Raw genomic sequence first — 12,927 nt, 5'->3', positions numbered from 1 at the left:
CGGCACTGCTGGCCACAGGTGGGCGGAACTGTTGGGTGGCACTGGTGGGCACTGATCATCGGGGCCGACCCCTGCTTTGATAACTGCTGGTTCTCGGCAGTACTTTCCACACATTCTGACAGCGTGATGAAAGTGCAGCCAAGACCCGGCAAATGCATTTCCCGGTGATCAGCGTGTCATTGGACATGGCTGATCACATGGTAAAAAGCCACTGTGATTGGTCTTTACCACATCACGTGATCAGCTGTGTCCTTAGGACACAGCAATCACGGAGAGCGCGTTCTGCCAGGATGTCATATGACACCCTCCCAGAGCTGCCTGGATGCAGTGTAGCGTTATTCGGCTATCTGCGGTCGCCAAATAGGTAACCAGCTAGGCCTTCATGGCTAATCTTTGAATATCTGGACATGTATACTGCGTATAATGCATTACATTCTACAATGTGTTGGTGTACATGGTATTACAGTGTGCAATGCGTTGCTGGATTCTGCATGACAGTGGACAGCGTATCGCAGTGTGCAATGCGTAGCTCCAGCCTGCATGACAGTGTACAGTGCATTACAGTCTACAATGTGTGGGTGTACATGGTATCACAGTGTGCAATGCGTTGCTCCATCCTGCATGACAGTGTACAGTGCATTACAGTCTACAATGTGTGGGTGTACACGGTATTACTTTGTACAGTGTATTACAGTGTGCAATGCGTTGTACACTGCAGTGTGCACTAAAGCATTTTACACTCATGCACTGTACACACTAACGCATTTGACATTTCTAGTGTGCAATGCCTTGGACAGTACAATGCATTTGCAGTATTGGTGTATGTTTATTAAGCACAGATAATTCATCTGATTTTAGTTATCAAGGAGAAGTCTTCTCTGTCCCCCTATTTATGAGGTGGAGGACAATTGTTTTCCGAAGAAGAGAGGAGACTTTTTTTCAAGGAGATCTGTATAGATTTCCAGAGATATGTGTAGATGGTTGAGGGGCTGCATGTGATCTCCAGAGATAATTGTGATTAATGATCACCTGAGTTAAACCAGTGAATGAAAAGTGTAAAAAAACATGGATTGAAAATAATCTGCACTGACCACTGTGCTTTGTCAAGCCACATATTGGCACATTCTGGTGTCACACAGATGCGATGTGAAATTTGCAGTGTTTTCTGTGCAAGCGCTGCACCGCATCACAACCGCAACCCCTTCATGCCACCTGCTGCGGCTTTCTAGGTGAAGTTACCAACACACCAATATTGGTACACAAAGCGTATTGCGATTTGCCAAATTGGATGGCATGCCTATTCACACCCATGTGCATACCCTGAAAAAGGGTCCTGCACATTTTTGGCCCGGATGCGGTGCAATTTGAGGTGTGCAAAATGTTTGTCTCTAATTGCAACGCACACAAATTGCATGTGATTTGCCCAGGAGTGCGGTGTTAGACCACAATGCATGTATGTGAAGCCACAAAAGGATGTGGATTTTGTTTATTTTTACTTGCGCATGTTAACATTATGGAAGTGCATTTTTCTTCTGTTTAACATGCTATAGAAATGCAACATGCATTTGGATGTATTCTAAACACACATTGACCCTAGGGCCACACCATATCTTATGCAGGCCATAGATGGGTCGAAAATCGGCCGATTTTTTTTTTTTTTTTTTTTTTTTTTTTTGGCCGAAAATAAAATCGGCTGATTTTCGGATCGTTAGTGGGCTATTTGTTCGGCCGTTTTTCGGTATTTTGGCAGTTTTTTTCTTTTCGGTAAAGTTGGAAAAAAACGGCCGAATTTGCCGATCGGCCGATTTTCGCGGCAATAATGGGCAAATCGGCCGTTTTTTTTTTTTTTTTTTTTTTTCTGATAAAAAATCTGCACATGAGCAGTGACCTGCAAGAGGAAGACAAAAAGAAGAAAGAGGAGGATGATGATGATTAAGAAGATGATGAAGAAGAGGAGGAAGAGGATGATGATGCAGAGGAGCATGATGATGATGATGATGAAGAAGAGGAGGATGATGATGATGAAGAAGAGGAGGAAGAAGAGGATGATGATGAGGAAGAAGAGGAGGAAGAAGAGGATGATGATGATGAGGAAGAAGAAGAGGATGATGATGAAGAAGAAGGGAGGAATTCCAGTATGGCAAATAGTGTCCCTGCAGAGAGCTCCGCTATTTCTTTGACAGTTCCTTGACATTTACAGCGGTTGCAACATTGTATCTATTTGTTTCCGACTAAAAACATCTGTATCCGAAATGGATACAAATACATTGTTGCAACCGCTATAAATGTCAAAGAACTGTCAAAGAAATAGCGGAGCTCTCTGCAGGGACACTTTTTGCCGGCTGTAGACGGGATGAAAATCGGCTTTTTTTTTTTTTTTTTTTTTCATTTTTTAAAAGAAAAATCGGCTGTTTTTCTCCCCGTCTATGGCCTGCATAAGCATTAGTGTGCCTGGGGGAGGGGGGGACCTTGGGCCTTTCCAAACACAGTAGATGCTCCAAGAATGTTTCCTTGAACGCTTGAAATGGTTAAAAAGGAAAGACACTCTAGATAGCCTGCACTGAGAATTGACTGTCATGATGACGTGTCAATGATTATTTGCTCTCATTTTTCAGGAGTGGTACTGCTTGCGGTTGAAGCTGGTAGAAATCCACCTTCACGTCCTCCACTCACCTTCACTTGTGGCCAGTGGATATTTTGTGGCCGCAGGCAAGAACTGGCATCGAGGACCTGCATAATGACCCTGGCATGCCAGAGGTGGTTTGGAAGCAGCACAGCAATTTGACCATCCCTTTCCTCTATGTTGGTTTTAGGGGTGCAGAATTGCTTCTCGTTCGTGAACGGACTGTCGCCGGATATCAGAGTCCCCATATTTTCAAGATATGTTTTAGCCATGTTGGCTTATTTTTATGTTATTTTCCAAGTGTGTCACACCTAACCGCACAGTAGTGTGGTGCCATGCGTATTTGTGGCTGTGAATGGGGCTGTTTTTAATAGACGTGTGTAGGTGCAACAACGTTTTCATCATGGTACCTGCGCACATCTACATAGGGCATTGCATTTCTTTGCTCTGCTGGAAAATGTGTGTTCTTGCATGCGTTTCTGCACTACCAATGGTGTGAACAAGTCCTAAGGGCTGGTTCACACTATAGAAACAGTCTAGATGTGTTCCTGATGGGTTTTTTTCATGCCCTTTTGGCATGCATGTTTAGTGTGTTCCAGTACATTTTGGATGCGTTTTGGACATGTTTACATTGCATTTTTGTATCCCTTCCGCTTATTTTTTTCTATTTTCTTTATATTCAATGTAGTTAGGGACATGTGCGTTTTAGTACATTCAAGGACGTTTCAATGTGTTCCAGTACAGTTCTGTGCAGAAACAATGCAGCGTGGTCAACTTTGTTTACAGCACCTGCAATGCATTGAAAATGCAAGCGCTGATGTGAACTATGACACTGACAACCATATAACCTTCTTTCTGTGCGTTTGTGATGCTGAAAAAGCAACTGAAACACATGTAGTGTGAACTGGCCCTAAAGGTTATTAGAGGTCAGGGAACAGGACTGACCAGGAATTGTGAATTCAATCAGACTAGTGGTGAGATACAATCAGCAATTGTATAATAATGTGAGATCTGAGCTGTAGCTGATAGAAAATGAGACACATTCACTTGATCAGTAAATAGATAGTTACAGAGTGGGGCGGTGATCCATAGATTTGCATATGGGACAGGTGATGATGGGGTGGGGGAGGGGGTCAAGTTGTATAAGGAGACAGATTTAAAAGAGAAAAAAGTTACAATGAAATATACACGGCATGAAACTTGCACATTTCCTAATTGGCAGAAGAACAGTACGCAAGTAACATTCATCCACTTTCTAGTCATTAGGCAAAATCATAATTGATTGATCAATATTCCTGCCACAACCCAGAAAATTGATCTCCATTTTTTTGGGATGTTGCCAAGACTGGGATTAGAACCCATGACCCAAGTGCTGTAAGTTCTGAGCTCAAACCACTGTGGGAAACACAGTTTGAGCTATAATGTAGAATAGTTACATTGTTTAAAAATGATAAAGCGAGCGCTGGTCAAATGATATAGACTAGTAAAATGGTATTACACAAGATAAATATAACCACGAACAGTAGTGCATGAACTCGTGAAAGGTCATCCACCCTTGTGACAGTGTACTACACTATTGAGCATCTTTCTGGCTCCTGTGGCTGAGCTAATTCCTCCCCAGGACCATTTGGGCACCCACCCTGATGGATGGATGGATGGAGCTGGTTGACTAACCCATAGCTGCCAGCATACCGCTGCACCCCCAGATGTGCGATGTGTATAACCCATGCACATTAATACTTTTGTTCTGGTGAATGTAGACCAGTCCCAAGGGTGGTTTACCTTTCACGAGTTCATGCACTACTGACCGTCACGGAGAGACCACACATGCCGTTCATAGGCACTCTCTGAGTTGGTACTCTCACACGAAGGACATTCCATTATTCAGGAATGATTATATGAACTTATTTTAGCACGATTTACCAGTTTACATCATTATTGCAATTCTTTGCACTTTTTGGTTTTTACATGCGTTCATTATTGATCACATGCATTTATAGCGCTGCACTTGTCTTTTAACATAGAATAGTTATGTGATTAAAGAGAATGAAGATATATAACTATATTGGGAAATTAGAAATATATAAATTATTTGAGATATAACTGTGAAAATGTTTAACATTTGAAAATAGAATGTATGACATTCATTAGTCAATGCATTACTTTCCTGATCATTTTTAGAGAAACAGCAAAAAAAAAATAGAAAATTCTAATACAGCTGTACTCTTTATTACATTCTAAAAATTCTCTTTTGCTATCAGAAAAACGCCAATGTTAATAAAGCCTGTGCTTGTGCGCCATCTAGCGAATATATCCGGTATTGCACCTAAAAATGTGCCAGACAGGATACCACATTCACTAATGGCAAAGTAGACGCTCGTTAATGAGCTTGCTAGACGCTGGTCAGACGACTGATTGATTGACCGGAGTCTGCCTGAATGGTCAGTCTCTGCTAATACACTCACATCTTAGTGAATCAAGGCCATAGTGACTCCACAAATGGTCAATATTGACTTTGGACACTATTTTGTTGCACTGGTGATCAAGCTGGACTGAGTTCATTATACTGGATCATTTTTCCTTCAACCATTTTAATATTAGGCTGTTCAAGCCTTTACCTCAATTGAATATCTGAGATTTATACACCTGGGACTGAACTGGTCTCATTACCTTGGAGTTATTAATCTTCTACTGTCATCATTACAAGGCTATGAGCCTCTATTTCAAGTGGGAAATCAATGTCATTTATGTCTACATAGCGATTTGGAGATAATCAAATCGCCTATACCTGTGATCAGATTAAAGGGGCATTAGCCCTCATTCTTTCATCATATAATAGTGATATTGTTACCTACTGATAATTATTGAAGCTGGATGCTTAATTTTTCTCAACTAATCTGTGATCAGATGAAGTGTATTTACTGGATGAACAGACCATTAAGTCACCAACTATGTAGTATTCAACTGCGAGATATTATACTAATGTGCTTTAATAGTTACAATTTTTGTGGCTGCCATTCCCTATGGGATGTCAATTACCAATTTGGTGGTTTACATTGGGCAAACTCGGTGAGTTATTCTGCCCCAATTTTTTGTTCATTTACAAGTGCCATCCATCTATGGTGGACCTTGTCCCGGTTGGAAAATCTATTTCCCAGAGTCTTGGATCTTGCATTTCTGGTCAGAGTGGCTAGTCCACTATGCAAGACAATTGTTTATTGACCCCTGAATAATGCTCATTTAAGATGGAAGGTAGTAGTATTATGTTCTGAGTATGTGTGGCCAGGGCCATTTTAAAGTGATAACGTTATCCATTTTATTGATGTGAATGGAGGCTCCTTTGACTTAAAAGGTCTATTACCAATTTTTGTGAAGTATAATAAAGCTATTGGTTTTATTTACACTGCTGTTGGTTCTCTTTCAAACTACTGTTCTCTGGAGGAATTATATGCCCTCTATTGTTTGTTTCTACCTATATCCAGCCTGTACTCCAAAATATGTAATTTACAGGTAAATCAGATTTTTTTTTTTTTGTTTGTAATTTTTACTCCAATATCATAATTTGTGTTTTTTTTTTTTTTGTTTTTTTTGTATCTGTTTCCTTGGTAGGAGGTGAACAATGTCCCCTGATGAAATAACATATCTTTGTGTGTTGCTGTTATCCATTCCTGTGGGTTTCCTTTTTAAGAATTCAAGTAAGTTTTTTTTTTTTTTTTTTTTTTTTTTTTTTTTTTTTTTTCCCCCCCCCCCAGTGTTCACTATGCTTTGTATCGAAGTATCACTATTGTAACAGTTGATGTCATTTCTCTAACTCGCTGTTTTTCTCACTTTTTTCAGTCAATGCACCCTTTGAAAGTATATTCAGGTGTCTTTTACACGGGTGTTCCGTAAGTCCTGTTTTTAATCTGTCCGTTTTATGGATAAAAAAACGGACACCCATGTATTACTATGGACTAGCGGATGTAAATGGATGATCATCTATTTACATGTTTAATGTCTGCATCCGTTTTTAGGAATGGAAGAAAACCCTATTTGTCTTCTGTTTTTTAAAAAAAAAAAAAAAAAAGTGACAAGCGAAAAATGGATGTAAACTGGTGGAAAATGGATGTAAACAGACATACGGTCCATTTTTGCATTGGTAAAGGATGTAAAAAAAATAGATGGTAAACGGATGAAAAACAAATGCAATAATGATGTGCACTAATCCGGTTTGTTTGGTTTTTTTTTCTTGGCAAAAACGTGAGTAAACTGCTAAAAAAAAAAGAAGAAAAAAAAAAAAAAAACCGGAACGCCCATATGAAAGGACCCTCCAGTCTCAAGGCACCCCAGTCTAATACAGGCTACACACTATGGAGTTTTGCACTTCATAAGTACACTGAGCAGGTCCGCACTCTGGAAGAAGCCTCCCCCATTCAGGGCTCTGTACATTGTCGGCTCTGCATATCACTTCAACTCTCACTCTACCAACCGTTTTGAAATTCTGACAGTCTCAGCTCTGTATATATTATACATGGCTGAGACCGGCAGAGCTGCAAACTGTTGAGAGAGAGTAGACAGGATTTGCTGTTACTGTGTGTGTGTGTGTATGATAGAAAAAGTCTGCACACCCCTGTTAAAATGTCAGGTTTCTGTGATGTAAAGAAATTGAGACAAAGCTAAATCATTTCAGAACTTTTTCCACTTTTTTAATGTAACCTATAAACTGTACAGCTCAGTAAAACAACAAAACTGAAGTCTTTTAGGTGAAGGGAAGTAAAAATAAACTAAAATATGGTTGCATAAGTGTGCACACCCTTAAATTAATACATTGTTGATGCACCTTTTGATTTTAGTACAGCACTCAGTCTTTTTGGGTACGAGTCTATCAGCATGGCGCATCTTGACTTGGCAATATTTGCCAACTCTTCCTTGCAAAAACACTCCAAATCTGTCAGATTGCGAGGGCATCACCTGTGCACAGCCCTCTTCAGACCACCCCACAGATTTTTAACCGGATTCAGGTCTGGGCTGTGGCTGGACCACTCCAAAACTTTAAACTTCTGGTGAAGCCATTCCTTTATTGATTTGGATGTATGCTTTGTGTCGTTGTCACGCTGAGAGATGAAGTTCCTCTTCATGTTCAGCTTCCTAGCAGAAGCCTGGAGGTTTTGTGCCAATATTGACTAGTATTTGGAACTGTTCATAATTCCTTCTACCTTGACTAAGGCTCCAGTTCCAGCTGAAGGAAACCAGCCCCAAAGCATGATGCTGCAACCACCATGCTTCACTGTGGGTATGGTGTTCTTTTGGTGATGTGCGGTGTTTTTTGCTCCAAACATATCTTTTGGAATTATGGCCAAACAGTTTAACCTTGGTTTCATCAGACCATAACACATTTTCACTCATGCTTTTGGGAGACTTCAGATGTGTTATTGCAAAATTTAGGCGGGCTTTGAAGGCTTTTTTTACGAAGAAAAACATCCGTCTTGCCACTCTACCCCACAGCCCAGACATATGAAGAATATGGGAGATTGTTGTCACATGTACCACACAGCCAGTACTTGCCAGATATTGCAGCTCTCTTTAATGTTGCTATAGGCCACTTGGCAGCCTCCCAGACGAGTTTTTCTTCTCGTCTTTTCATCAATTTTGGAGGGCTATCCAGTTCTTGGCAATGTCACTGTTGCGCCATATTTTCTCCACTTGACTATGTCTTCACTGTGTTCCATGGTATATCTAATGGCATGGAAATTCTTTTGTACCCTTCTCTTGACTGATACCTTTTTAACAATGAGATCCCTCTGATGCTTTCGAAGCTCTCTATGGATTATTGCTTTTACTGTAGGATGCCACTAAGAAAATGTCAGGAAAGACCTACTAGAACAGCTGAACTTTTATTTTGGGTTAATCAGAGGCGCTTTAAATGGTGGCAGGTAAGTACTGATGCCTAAGTAACATCATTTTGTATGTGATTGCTTAATTTTGAACACCGCTATATGCCCAGTTATAAAAGGGTGTGCACACCACATTATTTGTTTTTTTTTCTGTTTACTTCCCCCCCTTTTAAAAGATTTCAGTTTGTTTTTCAATTGAGTTGTACAGTTTATAGGTCACATTTAAAGGTGGAAAAAGTTCTGAAATTATTCTTTGTCATTTTTTTAAATCACAGAAACCTGACATTTTAACGGGTGTGTAAACTTTTTATATCCACTGCATGCATGTTAGAGATGTATACAGTATCTCACAAAAGTGAGTACACCCCTCACATTTTTGTAAATATTTTATTATCTTTTCATGTGACAACACTGAAGAAATGACACTTTGCTACAATGTAAAGTAGTGAGTGTACAGCTTGTATAACCGTGTAAATTTTCTGTTCCCTCAAAATAACTCAACACGCAGCCATTAATGTCTAAACCACTAGCAACAAAAGGAAGTACATCCCTAAGTAAAAATGTCCAAATTGGGCCCAATTAGCTATTTCCCTCCCTGGTGTCATGTGACTCGTTAGTGTTACAAGGTCTCAGCTGTGAATGGGGAGCAGGTGTGTTAAATTTGTTATTGCTCTCACTCATACTGTTAACTGGAAGTTCAACATGACACCTCATGGCAAAGAACTCCTCTGGGGGGTCTGGAAAAAAATTGTTGCTCTACATAAAGATGGCCTAGGCTATAAGAAGATTGCCAAGATCCTGAAACTGAGCTGTAGCACGTTGGCCAAGACCATACAGCGGTTTAACAGGACAGATTCCACTCGGAACAGGCCTCGCCATGGTCGACCAAAGAAGTTGAGTGCACGTGCTCAGCATCATATCCAGGGGTTGTCTTTGGGAAATGGACGTATGAGTGCTGCCAGCATTGCTGCAGAGGTTGAAGGGGTGGGGTTCAGCCTGTCAGTGCTCAAACCATACGCCGCACACTGCATCAAATTAATAAAAAGTAAAAAGTGTAGTGAGCGCTATGAAAATATATGTACATAAGCAGCTGAACACTAAAGGTACACCACAAGCCTTCAATAAAATTTCAGTATAAAAAGTGCAGCGCTTAAAAGACAGTAAAAGCAATCCAGTCAAACGATGAGATGATAAAATGAATAAATATTATCTTAAAATACCAAAAATTAGAAAGGGATAAAGATTCTATACATCAAAAACGCACATGCACCTCTGATGCGTTTTGAAACATAAATGTAATTAAAATCTCTGTAAAGCCTTCCCAATAATCAGGGTAATCTCCAGGTGATGAATTATTATTATACAGGATTTATATAGTGCCAACAGTTTGCTCAGCCCTTTACAATATAACGGGAGACAATACAGTTCAATACAAGAGGGAAAGGAGGGCCCTGCTCCTTGGATCTTACAATCTAGGAGGGAGGGGCTAGTGGTACAAAAGGTAGTAACTGTGGGGGATGGACTGGTTGGGAGAGTAGAAGACTCCATTATTAGCTGAGGGCAGGATAGGCTTCCCTGAAGTGATAGGTTTTCAGAGATCGCCTAAAAGTGAGCAGAGTAGGCGATAGTCTGACAAATTGGGGTAGAGAGTTCCAGAGGATGGGGGAAGCTCTGGAAAAGTCCTGGAGATGAGCATGGCAGGAGGAGACAAGGGAGCTAGAGAGCAGGAGGTCTTGCAAGGAGCGGAGAGTACGGTTTGGGTGATATTTAGAGACCAGATCGTTGATGTATTTTGGGGCAGAGTTATAAATGGCTTTATACGTTATTGTTAATGTTTTGAATTTTATCCGTTGGGCAATGGAAAGCCAGTGGAGGGATTGGCAGAGAGGGGTGGCAGAATCAGAACAGTTAGTAAGGTGGATAAGTCTGGCAGCAGCATTCATGATAGCCTGAAGAGGGGATAGCCTGCGATTCGGTAGGCCAATGAAGAGGGAGTTGCAATAGTCAAGGCGAGATATAACAAGGGAGTGAATAAGTTGCTTAGTGGTTTCCGTGGTTAGGAACGGGCGTATCTTGGAGATGTTGTGGAGGGGAAGTCTACAAGATTTGGACAATGATTGGATTTGGGGGTGAAAGGACAGATGGGAGTCTAGGATTACACCTAGCACCTTGGCATGAGGGGAGGGAATGATCATTGTGTTATTGATCTTGATGGAGAAGTCGGGGAGGGGGCACATGCTGGGGGGAATATGAAGAGCTCAGTTTCGAAAAGATTGCGTTTGAGGAAGTGGAGTAACATCCATGCCGATATGTCTCTTAGTAGGTTAGTAATGCGAGAGGAGACTGAAGGGGTGAGGTGAGGGGTAGAAAGTTAGATTTGTGTGTCATCAGCATAGAGATGGTACTTAAAGCCATGGGAGTTTTATCAAGTAACCAAGGGAGCATGTGTAGATGGAGAAGAGAAGGGGTTCAAAGACAGAACCTTGAGGGACCCCCTACAGAAAGGAGCTGAAGGAGCGCTGCAATAGGTAGGAGGAGAACCAGGAGAGCAGAGTCTCTGAGACCAAGGGTAGAGGTTTTTTGAGGGGACGGTCAACCGTATCAAAAGCCGCAGAGAGGTCAAGTAGTAAGAGTACGGAGTAGTGGCCATTGGTTTTATTGGTTAGTAGATAATTAGTGTGTTTTTCGTAGGGCAGTTTCAGTGGAGTGGGTGAAAGCCAGACTGTAAAGGGTCAAGAAGGTGGTTGTTGGTGAGGTGGGAGCTCAGGCGATTGTAGACTAAGCATTCTAGGAGTTTAGAGGTAAATGGCAGCAGGGAGATGGGTCTTAAGTTGTTCAGGTTGGTGGGGTCCAGGGAGGGCTTTTTAAGTATGGGAGTGATTTGCGCATGCTTTAAAGGGGAGGGAAAGGCACCAGTAGAGAGGGAAAGATTGAAGATGTGAGTGAGCATAGGATGGAAGAAGAGGTTGACCGTAGTAGTTGTGAGGGGACAGGATCCAGAGGGGCAGGTAATGAGATGGGCTTCTGAGAAAACCTTAGTGACCTCTTTGGTAGTAGCAAGGTCAAAAGAGGAAAGTGTTGAGGGAGGTTTAGTATAAGGTATGCGAAGTGGGATGGATGTCTGTGCAGTGGCGATACCTCTACGAATTGCGTCAATCTTGTTTTTGAAATGATTTGCAATCTCATGAGCAGTGAGTGAGGTACTTAGTTGAGGTGGAGAAAGTAGAGAGTTAAAAGTAGAGAAGAGACTAAGAGGACTGGATGACAAGGTATTAATAAGAGTGACAAAGTAGGCTTGTTTGGCAGTATGAAGGGAGGAATTGTATGTTAAGAAAGCAGATTTATATCAGGTGAATGCTTGCTGGGATTTGGTTTTATGCCACAATCGCTCCAGCGCACGACTATGTCGTTTAAGATTTCTGGTGTCGTCAGTCTGCCAAGGTTGTAACGGACGGGGCCTGATGCTTCGTGTTAAAGGAGCTAGTGAGTCTAATGCGGATGAAAGCGAACTGTTATAGACAGCAGTGGCCAGGTCAGGGCAGGACAAGGGAGAGATTCTGCCATAGTTGGTCAGTTGCAGGGTTCAAGTTGTGAAGGTTTCTGGGGGTAATTGTTTGCTGCTTGGAGGGATAGGTGTTTGATCACAATCTCATCACCTTCACAGTGTCCTCGTCTTCAGAGAGTGGAAAGAGGGTGTTTGTGAGGTTGTAGGGAGTGCAAAGATGGGAGAAAACAAGGTCTAATGTATTCCCATCAGAGTGAGTGGAGTACTGTATACACTGTGCTAATGCAAAAGATGAGGTTAGGTTGAAGAGTTGGGATGTAGTCGGGTTGTTAACATTAATAGGGATGTTAAAATCTCCGAGAATGATAGTGGGTAGTTCAGAGGAGAGAAAGTAGGGTAGCCAGGCGGAGAAAAAATCAAGAAAGCGGGACACAGGTGCAGGAGGCCGATAGATCACTGCAATCCTCAGAGAAATGGGAGAAAACAGCCGGATGCAGTGAGTCTCGAAAGAAGAAAAGGATAGAGAGGGAGGGTTAGGGAGGACTTGAAAGGTGCTCAGTGGGGATAGAAGCAAACCAACCTTACCACCTTTCCGACCACTGGGTCTGGGTGAGTGGGTCCAGATGAGGCCTCCATAGAAAAGTGCTTCGGGGGAAGCGTAATCTGCTGCATGGAGCCAGGTTTCTGTAATTGCTGGCAGGTTAAGGGAGTGGGAGACAAAAAGGTAATGGACAGAGGTGAGCTTATTACAGACAGAGTGGGCATTCCAGAGTGCACATGAAAAAGGGAGGGTGGTTTTTGGGAGCACGAGGACTGATGTTAAATTGAGGGGATTGCGGCTATTCCCGGAAAAAAAAGAGGATGCCTGGTGTGGGGGTGAAATAGTGGAAGACCAGGGTTTGGGGAGATATCCCCAGAGGTTAGGA

At 41.8% G+C, this 12,927-nt stretch overlaps 1 protein-coding gene across 3 annotated transcripts in view; it reads left to right on the top strand.

The window, feature by feature from the left end:
- Window positions 1–12,927, top strand: part of MBOAT7 (membrane bound acylglycerophosphatidylinositol O-acyltransferase MBOAT7) — a 598,958-nt gene that overhangs the window by 143,039 nt on the left and 442,992 nt on the right. For 2 of the 3 annotated variants that reach the window (XM_089683323.1, XM_089683322.1), the window contains exon 2: window positions 6,233–6,318. The exons of the other annotated variant lie outside the window; for it this stretch is intronic. In XM_089683323.1, coding sequence (XP_089539449.1) covers window positions 6,243–6,318 — 76 coding nt within the window. In that variant the 5' untranslated portion in view covers window positions 6,233–6,242. The remainder of the gene's footprint in view (window positions 1–6,232; window positions 6,319–12,927) is intronic. 3 annotated transcript variants of the gene reach the window in all.

Source organism: Staurois parvus, unplaced genomic scaffold (assembly GCF_062004578.1).
Source record: "Staurois parvus isolate SC_StPar_1 unplaced genomic scaffold, SC_StPar_1.0 ptg000304l, whole genome shotgun sequence".
NCBI classification, from domain to species: Eukaryota; Metazoa; Chordata; class Amphibia; order Anura; family Ranidae; genus Staurois; species Staurois parvus.
The sequence above is the reverse complement of the archived record's forward strand: the minus strand, read 5'-3'. Positions and strand labels throughout refer to the sequence as shown.